This window comes from Lagenorhynchus albirostris, chromosome 2 (genome assembly GCF_949774975.1).
Source record: "Lagenorhynchus albirostris chromosome 2, mLagAlb1.1, whole genome shotgun sequence".
Classification (NCBI taxonomy): Eukaryota; Metazoa; Chordata; class Mammalia; order Artiodactyla; family Delphinidae; genus Lagenorhynchus; species Lagenorhynchus albirostris.
In genome coordinates, this window is record NC_083096.1 from 105530528 (window position 1) to 105547781 (window position 17254).

Sequence of the window (17254 nt, forward strand, 5' to 3'; positions counted from 1 at the left end):
TACCTGACAGACATTGTTTCTTTATTCATTCCAAACAATCATCTGAAGGTGTTGATATTCTCCAACTAGATTCAGAGTCTTTATCTGCCCAGCCAGGTGTTTGGTTCTAAAGTCAAGCCTCTGGAAATCCCTGGTCTTTTTTCTGTTCCTCTGAGTTTTTCCTTTACAAGAATGCTGTATAAATAGAATCACGTAGTATGCAACCTCTTGTTTCTGGCTTCTGTCGCTTAGCATAATGCATCTGAGGTTCAACTACACTGTTACATATATTGTTTCTTTTTTATTGCTCATAAGTGTTTTGTTGGATGGATGTACCATAATTGTATATGGAACAGTCCCCAGTTGAGGGACATTTCAGTTTTTTCCCCAGTTTTTGGTGGTTATGAATAAAGTGACTCATGTAAAATTTTTGGTTCGAACTTAAGTTTTCATTTCACTTGGGTCAACACTTAGAAGTGGGATTGCTGGGTCAGGTCGTTAAGTGTGCATTTACCTTTATAGGAAACTGCCAAACTGGTTTCCAAAGTGGCTGCAATTTTAATTCACACTAGCAATGTGTGAGAGTTATGATTAGGTCCTATTCTTGAAAGCACTTAGCATTGTCAAAAAAAAAAATCCTGATTTTAGCCATTCTAAGAGTTGTGTAGTGTGGTATCTCATTGAAATTTAAATTTGCATTTCTCTAATGATAATAGTGTTGGGCATCTTTATGTACTTGTGTGACACTTGAATATATTCTTCTTTGACAAAGCAGCTGTCCAAATCTTTTATAGATTTAAAAAAAAATTGGGTTGCTTATTTTCTTACTATTGAGTTTGAAAGTTCTTTATATATTTTGGGTATGAATCCTTTATCACACATCATGTGGTTTGCAAATATTTTCCCAGTCTGTCTTTTCTTTTCATTTTTAGGGACTTCTGAAGAGCAGAATTCCTTAATTTTGATGTTATCCAATTTATCACTTTTCTTTTATACGTGGTACTTTTGGTCTTGCATGTAAGAAATCTTTACCTAAACTTCAGGTCAACGAGGGTTTTCTTCCCCGTATGTTTTCTTCTAGAAGTTTTATCATTTCATGTTTTATATTTAGGTCTTCAAGTTAATTTTTGCATAAGATGCAAACTATGGGTTGACATTTATGTTTTCCATGTGGATATCCAATTATTTTGGTATCATTTGTTGAAAAGAATACTCTTCCTCTATTGAACTGCCTTTGCAACTTCATTGAAAGTCGCTTGACATGTGGGACTATTTTTGGACCCTCTAGTCTGTTTCATTGATCTATACATCTATATTTTCTCCAATACACACTTTTTTTTCTTTTTCGGCTGCACTGTGCAGCATGCGCATCTTAGTTCCCCAACATGTGCCCCCTGCATTGGGAGTGTGGAGTCTTTTTTTTTTTTAAAGGTTTTTTTTTGGCTGCGTTGGGTCTTCCTTGCTGTGCAGGGGCTTTCTCTAGTTGCTGAGAGCAGGGGCTACTCTTTGTAGCGGTGCACGTGCTTCTCATTGCGGTGGCTTCTCTTGTTGGGGAGCACAGGCTCCAGGTGCGCCAGCTTCAGTAGTTGCGGTGCACAGGCTTAGCTGCTCAGCGGCATGTGGGATCTTCCTGAACCAGTGATCGAACCCGTGTCCCCTGCATTGGCAGGCGGATTCTTAACCACTGAGCCGCGCCACAGGGAAGTCTGAGTGCGGAGTCTTAACCACTGTACCAGCAGGGAAGTTCTAATACACACTTGTCATGACTGTTGAAAGTATAGTCAGTCTAGAACTCAGGTGGTATGAGTCCTTCAAATTTGTTCTTTATCAAAATTGTTTTGGCTATTCTAGATAATTTTCCATACAGATTTTAGTATTAGCTTGTCAATTTTGGCAAAAATTGTTGATTGGAATGAATTGAATCTATTAATCAATTTTGAGAGAACTGATATTTTAACAATATTGAGTTGTTCAATCCATGAACATATCTATCCATTTATTTAGATCTTCTTTGATTTATGTTTTTCATAGTTTTAAACATATGGATGTTGCATGCATTTTGTAAGGTTTATACCTAAGTATTTCTTTAAAAAATATTGTAAATGCTATTTTTCAGTTTCCAGTTGCTTGCTGATTCTAGTGCTTACATGATTTTTTTTGTTTTATGTCTCAAATCCTGAGACCTTGCTAAACTCACTTTTTAGTGCTGGTAGATTTTTGAAAAATTCTTTGGGATATTCTGTGTAGACCATCGTGTTATCTGTGAATAGAGGCAGTTTTATTTCTTCCTTTCCAATATGTTTGCCCTTTATTTCTTTTTCTTCCCTTATTGCGCTGACTAGGACCTCCAGTACAACACTGAGTAGGAGTTAGAATGGGCATCTTTACCTTGTTCCCAATCATAGGGGGAAATCATTTAGTCTTTTACTATTAAGCATAATATTAGCTGAAGATTCTTTTCTTCTGAGCCACGCAGCTTGCAGGATCTTAGTTCCCTGACCAGGGATTGAGCCTGCGTCCTTGGCAGTGAAAGTGGGAAGTCCTAACCACTGGACCACCAGGGAATTCCCTGAAGATTTTTTTAGATGTCATTTATCATATTGAGGAAGTTCCTTTTTATTTCTAGCTTCTGAGAGTTTTTTTGTTTTTCACAAATGGGGGTTGAATTTTCTAAAAGGGCTTTCTGCTTCTCTTGACATAATCACAGTTTTTCCTTTTTAACCTACTGATATGGTTAATTACATATAAAATTTTTGAATGTTGAACCAGCCTTTCATTCCCAGAATAAACCCCAATTGATCATGAAGTAATGTATTTTTAATATATTGCTGAAATCTATTTGCTAATATTTGGTTAATGATTTTTGCATTTATATTTTTTCTTCTTATATATTATGGAAGAATTTATATAGAATTGGTATAATTTGTTTCTTAAATGTTAGGTAGAATTCTCCAAAAAAGCCATGTATGCCTGGGTTTTTTTTTTTTTAATGGTTCTAAAATACAATTCAATTTACTTAATATTTGTAGGATTATTCAGGTGATCTGTTTCCTCTTTGGCAGTTTGTATTTTTTAAGAATTTTATCCATTTCATATAAGTTGTTGAATCTATGGCCATAGAATTTTTCATAACATGCCCTTATTATCTCTTGAATGTCTGTGGATCTGTAATATTCTCCCTTTCACACTTGACATTTGTAATTTGTGTCTTCTCTTTTTTCTTGGTAGGTCTGTCTAAAGGGCTTATCAATTTTATTATCTTTTTAAAAAAAGAAACAGCTTTTGGTTTTATTGATTTTTTTCTCTATTTTTAATTTTGTTTTAATGAAACTTAATTTCATTTAAGTTTAAATGATATCTGTTCTTTATTATGTCCTGTCTTCTGCTTGATTTAGATTTAATTTGCTTTTTCTAGTTTCTTAAGGTAGAAGCTTAAATGACTGATTTGAGATCTTCCTTGTGTTTTAATATAAACACTGAGTGCTAAAACTTTTCCTCTAAATGTTACCACTTCATGGCATCCCACAAATTTTAATGTGTTGCATTTTTGTTTTCATACAATTCAAAATATTTTCTAATTTTTATTGTAATTTCCTCTTTTATCATGGGTTATTTAGAAATGCTTAATTTCCAAATATTTTGCAGATATATTTTTATTATTAATTTCTACTTTAAATCTGGTATGGAATCTTATAAACTACCTATTCTTTTAAATTTGTCAAGGTTTGCTTTATGTCCCTAAATATGGTCTATTTGGTGAACATTCCAGCTGCATTTGAAAAGTGTATTCTGCTGTTGTTAGCTAGAGTGTGGCATTAATGTCAATTAGGTAAAGATGGTTAGCAATGTTGTTCAGGACTATTAGATTTTTACTTTCTGCCGACTCATTCTATCAAGTGCTGAAAGAAGAATGGTGAAATCTGTCTGTAATGGTGGATTTGCCTATTTATCTTTTTAGATCTATCAATGCTACTGTTTTTGCTTTAGCCAGTTATCTTTTTTTTATTTTTTTTTTCCTTTGGCTGCACCGCGTGCTTGTGGGATCTTAGCTACCCGACCAGGTATTGAACCCAGGCCCTTGGCATTGAGAGTGCAGAGTCCTAATCACTGGACTGCCAGGGAATTCCCCTTTAGCCAGTTGTCTTTTGGAGCATTTATAAATAATAAAAAATGAGTTTTATAATTACCTCCATTTATGCCATATCTAGTGTTCTTTATTCATTGTATAGATACAAGTTTCTCACTGGAATACATCCCTTCTACCAGAAGAACTTCCTTTAACATTTCTTGTAATACAGGTCTGCTGGCAATAAATACTTTGTTTTGTGTTTGTTTGAAGAAGTATTTATTTCTCTTTCAATTTTGAAAATGTTTCCAGTGGATATAGAATTCTAGGTTGACAAGATTTTCATTTTAGAACTTTAAAGATGCCATTCCACTATCTTATGACTTTTACAGTTTCTGATGAGAAGTTTGCCATATTCTTTTCTTTGTTCCTCTGTATTTATTGTGTCATGTTTGACTTTGGTTTCAGCAGTGTAAATGTGATATATCTAAGTGTGTGGGATTTTTTTTTTTTTTGTATTTATCTTGCTTACCATTTTCTGAGCTTCTTGAATTTGTGGTTTTGGATCTGTCACTATGTTAGATAATAGAAAATATATATTGGTCTCTGCCCTGCTTCCTGACAGATAGATCCTGAAACCCTTGTAATTTTCTAAGTGATAAGAGAACTAGGAGCATCTGTTATTCTAATATTTGGTCTCTGACCCATATCTGATACAGGGCTCTTAAAACCCTTGTAAATTCCTGGTGATAAGAGCCCCAGGAGGATCTTTTGTTCTAATGAGTTCACTCTGGGTGAGCTCCTGAATGGCTCCAGATGGGGGCTGGTCATCAGAAAGACCAAGACATGTTTAGAAGCTTGGAATCTTCAGCTCCACCTCCCTCCTCCAGAGGGGAGAGGGGCTGGAAATGGAGCTAATAATTGATCATGCCTCTGTGATGAAACCTTTAAAACATCCCAATAGTATGGGGTTTGGGGAGCTTCCAGGTTGGTGAACATATCCACATACAGGAGGGTGACACACTCCCAACTCCACACGGACAGAAGCTCCTGTGCTTGGGACCTTGCCAGACCTCATGCCCTATGTTATCTCTTCATCTGGCTCTTCATCTGTATTCTTTACTACATCCTTTAATACACCGATAAACATAAGTGTGTCCTTCAGTTCTGTAAGCTGCTCTAGCAAATAATTGAATCTAAGGGGGAAAATGTCATGGGAACCTCTGATTTGTCTAAGTCAGACAGAAGTTGTGGATAATCTGGGGATCTACTACTTGTGATTGGTGTCTGAAAGGTGCATCAGTCTTGTGGGACTGAGCCCTTAACCTGTGGGATCTGATACTATCTCCAGGTAGATACTTTCAGAATTGAGTTAAATTGTAGGACACCTAGATGATGTCACAGAGAATTGTTTGGTTGGGGGAAATCCCCCACACATTTGGTGACCAGAAGTGAAGCGTTCTGTGTGAATAATAAAGGAAACACACAGGAGGAAGAACTGAGGGTTTTTCCCTACTCAGGAGAAGGAAAAACTGGAGGTTTTTTTTTCTCCAATACAAATTAATTTTGGAGAATTCTTAGCTGGTGTCCCTTCAAATATTTCTCCAGTCCCATTCTCTCTCTCTTCTCTTTCTGAGATTCCAATTAGACATATGTTAGATTATAATGCTGCCTTACAGCTTTTGGATATTCTGTTCTGTTGGTCCCACCACACCCCAATTTTTGTGTTCTTTGCTTTTTTGTGTGCATAATTTCTTTTGATCTATACTTAGTTTCACTGATTCTTTCCTTGGCTGTGTTGATTCTATTGACGAGGCCATCAAAGTCATTCTTGATTTGTTACCATGTTTTTCATTTTCTACCACTTCCATTTTATTTTTTCCTATAGTTACTATCTCTCTGTTGAAATTATCCATCTGATCACACATTGTCCATTTTTCCTTTCCAGCTTTTAATACATTAATCATAGTAATTAAAAATTCTCTGATAGTTGCAACTGTGTGTCATCTTTAAGTCCATTTTTGATTGCTTTGTCTCTTGACAGTGTGATTTTTTTTTTCCTTGCTCCTTTGTATGCCTCATAGTTTTTTCTTGAAAGACATTTTGTGTAAGACAGTAGAGACAAAAGTATATACTCTTTTTTTTTTTTTTTTTCAGAATACTGAGCAGAGTTCCCTGTGCTATACTGTAGGTCTTTGTTGGTTATCTATTTTATTTATTTATTTATTTTGAAGATGTTGGGGATAGGAGTTTAGTAATTTATTTATTTATTTTTGCTGTGTTGGGTCTTCGTTTCTGTGCGAGGGCTTTCTCTAGTTGTGGCAAGCAGGGGCCGCTCTTCATCGCGGTGCACGGGCCTCTGACTATCACGGGCTCTCTTGTTGCGGAGCACAGGCTCCAGACGCGCAGGCTCAGTAGTTGTGGCTAAGGGGCCTAGTTGCTCCGCGGCATGTGGGATCCTCCCAGACCAGGGCTCGAACCCATGTCCCCTGCATTGGCAGGCAGATTCTCAACCACTGCACCACCAGGGAAGCCCAAAAGTATATACTTTTTATGCCTGGAAATTGACATATTTTTTCTTTTGCTAGGCCTTTAGTCTGGAGGTTGAGTCAATCTAGTCAGAAGTTGAGCTGGATTTGGATTTTATTGTTGCTACGGTTATCCTCTGTACACCACAAATTCTCAAATTTCTCTGGTGTGGATCTGGTGTGAATCATGAGGGTGGATCCTGGTTTGCCAGTGAATTTTTCTCAATAGTTGCTACATGCTCATCTTTAAGTCCTTCTTTATGCTTAGTGTTAGTTACAGTCTCTTTCCATGCTCTTGCACCTCTGATTGCAGTAGACTGCTTTTACTTGTCATTGACTGCATTTTACCCTGGTGGTAAGAAGGGCAGGGCATTCTCTGCTGTCCTAATTCAGCCTCATCAGCAGGCAGTATGTCCTTGGATATCAGAGTGGGACCTTCTCAATGATCCTTCCCTGCCCCCAGTGACACGGTATCTCTAATGGTCTGGACCCACAATGTATTTCCTGCCCCTCTCCCAGGATTAGAAGTTTTATTTCTATTTCCTTCCCCCAGTTGCAGTGGGTCTTCATTTATGCCCTAAAGTTGATAGAGTTTGCTGTTCTTCCTCCGGAAGCTTAAGCCTTATATTTTTTAGGGAAGATGGGGGAGAAGGATCTGGGGGGCCTTTGTGCTTTTCCTGTATCTGCTGCTCTTCTCTTCTAGGCCTGCATCAAGAGGATGGCTTTCTCAGAACGCTCATCCTGCCCCACCCTCACCCCCAAATCTTTCTTTTAAGTACTGATGAGGTCTGTGGAGAAGAGCCTGAAAGTGATGGCAGATTTCTCTTGTGCTCCCAATGGTTCTATTCTCAAGCTAGCCCACACCAGCCTTTAGCAATTTGTTAGAACTTTTAGATAATTTTTTATTGTTGTTGTTGCCAGATTATATAGCATTTGGTGCTACCCACCTCAGGTAAGCCAGTGCTTATGTCATGTCTCTCCTTTGATGCATTTGTGTTTCTTTAGATTTTGGGTTACCCTGCAATGTCAGCCCTCAGATTAATTTGTGAATTTAAAGATTTTCTGGCTTTTTAATTCATTGTAATGATGGGAGAAATGCTTTTTCCAGTTTTCTAGATCCTAAGTGGAAGTCCGATTCCCTAATTTTTAAAAATTGAGATATAATTGACTTATAACATTGTATTAGTTTTAAGTGTACAACATAATGATTTGATATCTGTATATATTGTGAAATGATTACCACTATAAGTTTAGTACTTAGTTTTTAGTTTTGAGTATTACCTGTTTTTTTTTTTTTTCGGTATGCGGGCCTCTCACTGTTGTGGCCTCTCCCGTTGTGGAGCACAGGCTCCAGACGTGCAGGCTCAGCGACCATGGCTCACGGGCCTAGCCGCTCCGTGGCATGTGGGATCCTCCCGGACCGGGGCATGAACCCGTGTCCCCTGCATCGGCAGGCGGACTCTCAACCACTGCGCCACCAGGGAAGCCCTGAGTATTACCTTTTTTAAATTGACATTTCAAGTGACACAATCACAAAGTTATAAGAGAAATAATAGAACCTGTGTATACTTTATCCAGTGTACTTTACACTTTCTAATTGTATCATATATGTGGCTTTGTGTACCCGCCACCAAAATCAAGAATACGGAACAGTTCCATTTCCACAAGTATCCCTCATGTTGCCCTGTAATAACCATACTTACACCTCATTCCTAACCTTTGGTGACTGCTAATCTGTCCTCTGTTTCCAAAATTTTGTCATTTCAAAAATGTTATATAAGTGAAATCATATAGTATATGATCTTTGGGGATTTTTTCCTACTCAGCATAATAATTTCCTATAAATTCAAGTTATTGTATGTATCAATAGTTCATTCCTCTTTACTGCTGAGTAGTATTCCACAGTATGTATATATTACAAATTGTTTAACCATTTACCTATTATATGACATCTGGATGTTTTCCAGTTTTTGACTATTATGAAAAAAGCTGCTAGGAACATTTGTGTACACAATTTTGTGTGATCATAAGTTATCATTTATCTTAGATAAATGCCCAAGAGTACAATTGCTGTGTCACATGGCTTTGCATGTTTTGTTTGTAAGAAACTGCAAACTGGTTTCTAAAGTGGCTCTACCGTTATATTCCCACCAGCAATATATGAGTGACCCAGTTTTTCTCCATCCTTGCCAGCGTTTTATGTTGTCATTATTTTTTTATTTTGACCTTTCTGATAGATGTACAGTGATATCTCATTGCAGTTCAAATTTACATGTCACTGATGGCTAATGATGGTGAACATGCTTTCATGTGTATATGCCATAGGTATATTCTCTTTGAGGAAATTTTGTTCATGTCTTTTGCCCATTTCTTAATTTTTTTACAACTGTTTTGAGAGTTCTTTATTGTATATGATATTTCTTTGTCAGGTATGTGGTTTGCAAATACTTGTTCCTAATCTGTAGTTTATCTTTTCATAGAACAAAAGTTTTAATTTGAAGAGATCCAATTTATCAATTTCTCATTTATGGATCATGCTTTTGGTATCAAGTCTAAAATCTTTTTGCTTAACACACAGAGCCTAAAGATTTTTCTTGTTTTTTTTCCTAAAATTTTATGGTTTTACATTTAAGTCCAAGATGCATTTTTGAGTTAATTTTTGCATAAGATGTGAGACCTAGGTTGAGATTGTTTGGTTTTTTTTTGGCTATGGATATCCAGTTGCTCCAGTACCATTTGTTGTAAAGACTATCCTTCCAGGACTTCCCTGTTGGCGCAGTGGTTAAGAATCCGCCTGCCAATGCAGGGCACACGGGTTCAATCTCTGGTCCGGGAAGATCCCACATGCCACGGAGCAACTAAGCCCGTGCACCACAACTACTGAGCCTGTGCTCTAGAGCCCACGAGCCACAACTACTGAGCCCATGTGCCACAACTACTGAAGCCCGTGCGCCTAGAGCCTGTGCTCCACAAGAGAAGCCACCACAATGAGAAGCACACACACCACAACAAACAGTAGCCCCCGCTCGCCGCAACTAGAGAAAGCCCTTGCACAGCAACAAAGACCCAACACAGTCAAAAATAAACTAAAAAAACCCCACAAAGACTATCCTTCCATCCTTCCTCCACTGAATTGCACTTTTGTCAAAAATCAATTGAGCATATTTTTATGGTTCTACTTCTGGGTTCCCTATTCTGTTCTAGTCCACTGATCTCTGGGTCTACCGCTTCACTAATACATTTCTTGATTACTGTAGTTTTTAAAAATATTTATTTATTTTATTTTGGCTGTACAGGGACTTAGTTGTGGCACGCAGGATCTTTGTTGCTGCATGTGGGTTTCTTAGTTGCAGCATGCGGACTCTTAGCTGCAGCATGCATACGGAATCTAGTTCCCCCACCAGGCATCGAACCTGGGCCCCCTGCATTGGGAGCTCGGAGTCTCACCCACTGGACCACCAGGGAAGTCCCCACTATAGCTTTTTAGTAAGCCTTAATGTCACAGAGAATGATTCCTCATGCTATTCTTTTTTGTCAATATTATTTAATTATTCTAGTGCTTTTCCCATTCCACATACATTGTAGAATAAGCTTGTTTAGGTATATGAAAAACTGCTGGGGTTTTGATAGGATGTGATTTTGAGGAGAACTGACATCTTTACTATGTTGTCTTCCAATTAATGAACACAGTATGTTTCTTCATTTATTTAGGTCTTTCTATTTTGATTTGTTCCATAAGCATTTTGTACTTTTCAGTATACAGATCCTGTACACGTTTTGTTAAGTGTATACCTAAATATTCCATATTCTTTCGAGTGATTATAAACGTTACTGTTTTTGTTTTCACATGCTCATTAGCCTGCAGAGAACAGATTTTTGTATGTTGATTTTGTATCCTGTGACCCTACTTAAATCACTGATTAGCTGTAGTTTTTTTTAGATTTCTTGGATTTTCTGTGTAGAAAATCATGTGCAAAAATTCAGCAGCTGTTCCTTAAAGCAAGATTAATTTAGAAACTGTTTAAACATTATAGTTACCCCCCAAAAATAGCCTATGGTGAAATCCTGCAGCCATTTACTTTAAAATTGGAAATATAAATGACTCCTATTGCTTCTATTATTTAACATTTTGGGAAATTATAGCTAAAGAAATAAAAAAACACCAAAAAGTTTTATTCATTTCCAATTTGTATAACTTGGGGTTTTTTTGCATAACTCAACTAAATCACACTTGGAGTAGAATTCTTTTCATACATTATGGGATTTGGTCTGCTAGTATTTTGTTGAAGATTGTTGTGTCTAAGTTCATTAGAGGTAATGGTCTGCAGCTTTTTTGTTTTGTTTTTTTTGGTACTGTCTTTGATTGTAGTATCAGGGTATTACTGGCCTTATGAGTTGGGAAGTATTCCCTGTTCCTGTTGATAAAATTTGTCCTGTTGACAAAAATTACAGAATAGGCCAATTTCTGGAAGAGGCATTTTCTAGAATAGATTTTTTTCTTGCAAGAGATTGTTTTACACTGGTATTAATCCTTCTTTAAATGTTTGGTATAATTTTTCAGTGAAATCATATGGGCTTGGAGATTTTTTTCAGAAGCCATTAAATTATGAATTAAAAAAATTTTAATGGTACAGGGCTATTTAGATTATTTCACATTGATTGAGTTTTGATGGTTTATGTTTTTTGAGGAATTGGTCCATTTCTTCAAATTTATGAATGTAAAGTTATTTGTAGTATTTCCCTTTTATCTTTTTTTTTTTTTGCGGTACGCGGGCCTCTCACTGTTGTGGCCTCTCCCGTTGCGGAGCACAGGTTCCGGACACACAGGCTCAGCGGCCATGGCTCACGGGCCCAGCCGCTCCATGGCATGTGGGATCTTCCCGGACCGGGGAACGAACCCGCGTCCCCTGCATTGGCAGGCGGACTCTCAACCACTGCGCCACCAAGGAAGCCCCCCTTTTATCTTTTCAATGATTATAGGATCTGTAGTGATTTGTGTCTTTTTCTTTTGTTATTCTTGCTAGAGGTGTATGTCTTTCTCTAACCAGTTTCATGGATGCCAAGCAGGCAGATTAATAAAGACTGGAGTTTTGCCAAGTGAGTTCAACAAAGAAAGGAACAATGGAGTTGAGAGTGTATGCAAGGGAGCGATTATAAATGATAATGTACTACAGACTCTGGATGAGGAGAGATGTGAGGGTGTGAGGGGAGAGGTACTGTGAAAAGGCACTAGGGTTAAAGGATCGTAGGTCCTAGTGAGGTCTAATGATTGCTGGAGTCAGGGCCTTTCCAGATTAAGCTAGAAAAAGACAGGAGTAAATAGTGAGAGACTAGGATGCTTGAAACTGAGATTAAGGAAGAGTTATAGTTGTTGGCAATGACAAAGGAGTTGCTAAACTTGATTAGATATTAAGGTCATTAGCAGAGACGTCAAGGGACTGAGAAGCATCAATTAGACAGTGACAGTGAAACAGAGACTAAAATCTCTGGGGAACGAGGAGGAGTGAACCAGGGATGCTAAATGACTATGGGTGGTATAGTCTGATGATCATGAAAAACTTAAAGCTGGGATATTTAGGGAAGGAGAGAATGGTCTGCAAGTAGCACTCCCAAGATAAGAAAACCATTAGTGGAAAAACAAGTACTAAATGACAGCCTGCAGGAGAGAGCCAGGGTTCAGTTAGAGCAGTGATTCTCAAACTTCAGTGTATATTAGAATCACCTGGAGGGTCAACTATAGGTTGCTGGACCCCAAACCAAGAGGTTTTGATTTAGTAAGTCTGAAGTCTGAGAATCTGCGTGTTCCCAGATGATGCTGATGCAGCTGGTCCATGGACCACACTTCCAGAACAACTCAAGAACGAAAAGGAAAAAAAAGGAAAAAGGTTGATTATATAGAGAATGTTGTTAACACAAGTAAACTCTGTGCAAGAAGTTAAGAGAAGCCAAACAATTTTGTACTAAAAAATAATGCGTAACATAGGAAGGATCAGTCATACATCAATAATTTCTCTGCAGAACTGCCTTCAATCAACCTACCAAAATTTTGTTGAGTATCTGCAATGTGCCAGGCCCCTTACAGACTGAGCAAAGGTTCAAGCGTGAAATTGGTTAAACTAAACACTGATCCCCATAACATAGCTCTCTATAAGGACTGCTGCAAATGTTTACAGGAAAACCTCAAGTAAGCCATTTAATGTAAAAGGATATGTTAATGAAGCTGAACTTTCTTTTTAGATATAGACAAAGATCATTCATTGAGCAGTTTTATTAGTTATTGAAAGGCAGTTGTTGAAAGATTTAATGTGTATGTGACAGAACTAAATTCTTATTTACTATTTTTATTCTCTTCAAAATGGAAAATTTTCCACAGATCATAAAAGCATTACACAATCAATATTTAAATGAACCAGAAAATACTGAAAAGTCTACAGAAAATGGAAAAAAACCAAAAAGCAAAAAAAAAAATCCTGTAATCCCATCACCTAGAGGTAACCACTATGCATTTCTGAAGTATCTAAGACTATATATATAAATAAACATTAGAATATATATCTATATGATCTTTTAGGAAAAACAATGCATGCTGTTTAGTATATGCATACTAATTTCTTGGTTAAAAATATAGTTTAATAGGTATAGGTATGATTTTCACTTTAATTCTGGCTATGTTTCATGAAGGTATCGTCACCATTTTAGCTACTAGTTAATCATGTTTTCAAAATGGTCAATAGTTTAAAGATATTTCAAAAAATTATCATATTGATTATAAAAATAAACGAAGCCAAGAAAACTTTCTTTTTCTACAATACACATACACTTTGAATTTTCACTTTAGATGATACTGGAATAGTGCCTGAATGTTACACTTCAAGAGATCAAAATTTTAAAATACATGAAGCTGATATACATGACTTATACATAATTCCAACTTGAGAATGATGAAACAAAACTATTTTACAGACTTAAATACTTAGTAAGTAAAACTTTAGATTTCCATTGCTATCACATATGCATATTAAGAAATGTATAGATTCTTATAAAAACTTGCATACATAATTAATATCTACTGCTATTTTGCCTCAAATTCAACATCTTTCAAACCGTAGGTAATATAAATTTTGAATATAGAACCAATAGAGAATCTTATGTAACCTGACACTCAAAGAAACCAAGTATGGTTTGTTAGAGGTTCTAAATATTTTTGAAGGCAGACAAATATTTGTTTTAAAAGTTAAAAACTCATGGTGATCATTTTGTAATGTACAGACGTATTGAATCACTATGTTGTACACCTGGAAATAACAGTGTTGTAGGTTAATTATACTTCAATTTTAAAAAATAAATAAAATACTGAAACATCTGCATTACAAAAGGGCCCATCACTCCATAAAATAAGGTTTGAACTCCATTAAATGACAACTCCCTCTAAAAAGCAAAATTAGAAACTCAACAAGAACTATATTTTTGATACCCTTGTATAGTCTTCATATTTTAAACAGGAAGACACCATCTCTTTAGGATTTTCATTGATTAGACAGGGCCTATAATATATAGTAGACTATTTGTAAAATGAATAACATTTGGGAATTTATTCAATTTTTAGGGATCCAGAACTATAAAATTTCCTGTAAATTATGTCATTAAAAAAATGAACATATAGCTATTAAAAAATGTTAAGTGAAAATTGTTTAATCATCTAAGAGCAGTCAAAATACAGTATAAGACTGGTATCTTGGTGTCTGAAAGCAATTATTTTACCATTTGCATTTTAATCTTTTGTATTATTCATTTAAGTTGATGGTTAATTAAAAAACCTAGTTTTAATCAAAGTTGTTTTCAAACATTGTCATAATGTCACTTTGAAGAGTCATATCAATGGTACCAGCCATCTGCAGAAAAGAAGAGAAAACGTAAATGTTACTTAAAAAGTTTATACCTTCATTATGTTACATCTATATGAAAAAATGATAATGCAACATTTGGAACATACAAAATGAATGCAATTTATTTAACATAATGAGTTTGTACATAACTTTTAATATCTGTTCAAATACTATCTGATTTTTGTTAAAATACTGTTCATATAATAAAAATAAGTTTAAAACTTACAAGAACACGAAGAACAAGTTTAACCTATCTCTCCAAGAAAGTTCTCAGTGTTAATATATAAACATGAACTGAGATTACGTGGTTTCATGTATCTCTCCAGCCAACACAGTGCTAGACACATAAAATTATTTTCTGAATGAACTAGTATCTTACCTATGTGAGAGAACTATACTATGTTTAAAGCCAAGGGCTTTCCATGATTTTGCCAATTACTGTGTAACCTAAGGCAAATGATCTAACCAAGTTTATTTTATATACAGATATTTATGAAGAGCAACCAGATTGCATGTATAACACTCAGTACAGTGTTGTTTATTAAATGCTAAAAAGCTAAATAAAATAAGCTAAAGTATAGGAAAAGCTAATTAAGACAAAAGAAACAAATGTTTCTTACTATACTCTGAAGCCTTCTCTAAAAGTCCTTGTGATACAAGTTAGATAGTATTTGCCACATCTGAAATGATACCAACTAGGAAAGTTCAAAAAATGTTTTGTTTTGTTTTTTTAAATCAGCGAAGAGTAGCAGCCCAGAGTAGTAGGTAAAAGCACCAGTTTGCAACCAGTTGGTTGACTTCCTGGATGGGAATCGGTGTTCTCTGGCTATGTGGAAGAAGACTTGGAATTATGACTTAGCTACCAAAAGGATATTAAGAAGCTATGTGTGACTCTGAAAAACTATGAAAATTTCTTTAAACATGCCTTAGAGACAAAAGGGTAAATTCTTAGATCTTAGCCCAGGCTATTTTCCTAATGCCAGCTCTTAGGATACCAAATATCTAGCCCAAATAGTTCCTTAAAAGTTCTATTTTAACCCTCCAATGAGAGTTGGATACACTGTCCTAGTTTAAATATCACTGATACTCCTAGAAGTATCCAAACATACTGCAAAATTCCAAAAATATGTAATGAAACTTGTTTTGTTTAAAAGTACTTTGGGCAATTTGGAGTCAAGATGGCAGAGTAGGAAGACACGGAGTTCACATCTCCCCACAACTAGGGCACATACCAGACACTGGTGGGGGACCTTGACACCCAAGGGGATGGGAGGAACCCCTGAGTGACCGGGTAGGACGTGGAGGGGAGCGAGTGGGGAGGAGTGGAGACTGGATGGGACTGGCGCTCCTGAGGGGTGGCTGGGAGAGGGGAGGGGTTCCCACGCCTGGAGGGACCCTCAGGAGTTTGGAGGATCAGACTGTACTACAAAGCTACAGTAATCAAGATAATATGGTACTGGCACAAAAACAGAAACATAGATCAATGGTACAGGATAGAAAGCAGAGATAAACCCATGCACCTATGGTCACCGAATTTATGACAAAGCAGGCAAGAACATACAATGGAGAAAAGACAGCCTCTTCAATAAGTGGTTCTGGGAAAACTGGACAGCTACATGTAAAAGAATGAAATTAGAACACTCCCTAACACCATACACAAAAATAAACTCCAAATGGATTAAAGACCTAAATGTAAGACCGGACACTATAAAACTCTTAGAGGAAAACACAGGAAGAACACTCTTTGACATAAACCACAGCAAGATCTTTTTTGACCAACCTCCTAGAGTAATGAAAATAAAAAAACAAAAATAAACAAATGGGACCTAATTAAACTTAAAAGCTTTTGCACAGCAAAGGAAACCATAAACAAGATGAAAAGACAACACTCAGAATGGGAGAAAATATTTGCAAATGAAACAACAGACAAAGGATTAATCTCCAAAATACAGAAACAGCTCATGGACCTCAATATCAAAAAAACAAACAACCCAATCAAAAAATGGGCAGAAAACCTAAATAGATAACTCTCCAAGGAGGACATACAGATGGCCAAGGGGCACATGAAAGGATGCTCAACGTCACTAATTATTAGAGAAATGCAAATCAAAACTACAATGAGGTATCACCTCATGCCAGTCAGAATGGCCATCATCAAAAGATCTACAAACAATAAATGCTGGAGAGGGTGTGGAGAAAAGGGAACCCTCTTACACTGTTGATAGGAAAGTAAATTGATACAGTCACTGTGGAGAACAGTATGGAGTTTCCTTAAAAAACCAAAAATAGAACTACCATATGACACATCAATCCCACTACTGGGCATATACCCTGAGAAAACCATAATTCAAAAGGTTTTGACACATGTACCTCAATGTTCATTGCAGCACTATTTACAATAGCCAGGACATGGAAGCAACCTAAATGTCCAAAGACAGTTTAATGGATAAAGAAGATGTGGTACATATATACAATGGAAAATTGGTCAGCTGTAAAAAAGAATGAAATTGGATCATTTGTAGAGATGTGGACGGACCTAGAGACTGTCATACAGAGTGAAGTAAGCCAGAAAGAGAAAAACAAATATTGTCTATTAATGCATATATGTGGAATCTAGAAAAATGGTACAGATGAACCTACTTGAGGACAGGAATAGAGACACAGACACAGCGACTGGATTTGTGGACATGGGGCGGAGGGGGGGGAGGGAGTACTAACTGGGAGATTAGGATTGACATATATACACTACCATGCGTAAAATAGATAGCTAGTGGGAACCTGCTATAAAGCACAGG

At 36.5% G+C, this 17254-nt stretch overlaps 1 protein-coding gene across 2 annotated transcripts in view; it reads right to left on the minus strand.

The window, feature by feature from the left end:
• Positions 1-14396: 14396 nt before the first annotated feature.
• The window catches only part of BRDT (bromodomain testis associated), a 48526-nt gene continuing 45668 nt past the window's right edge, over positions 14397-17254 (minus strand). For both annotated transcript variants that reach the window (XM_060142483.1, XM_060142482.1), the window contains exon 17: positions 14397-14465. In XM_060142483.1, coding sequence (XP_059998466.1) covers positions 14397-14465 — 69 coding nt within the window. The remainder of the gene's footprint in view (positions 14466-17254) is intronic.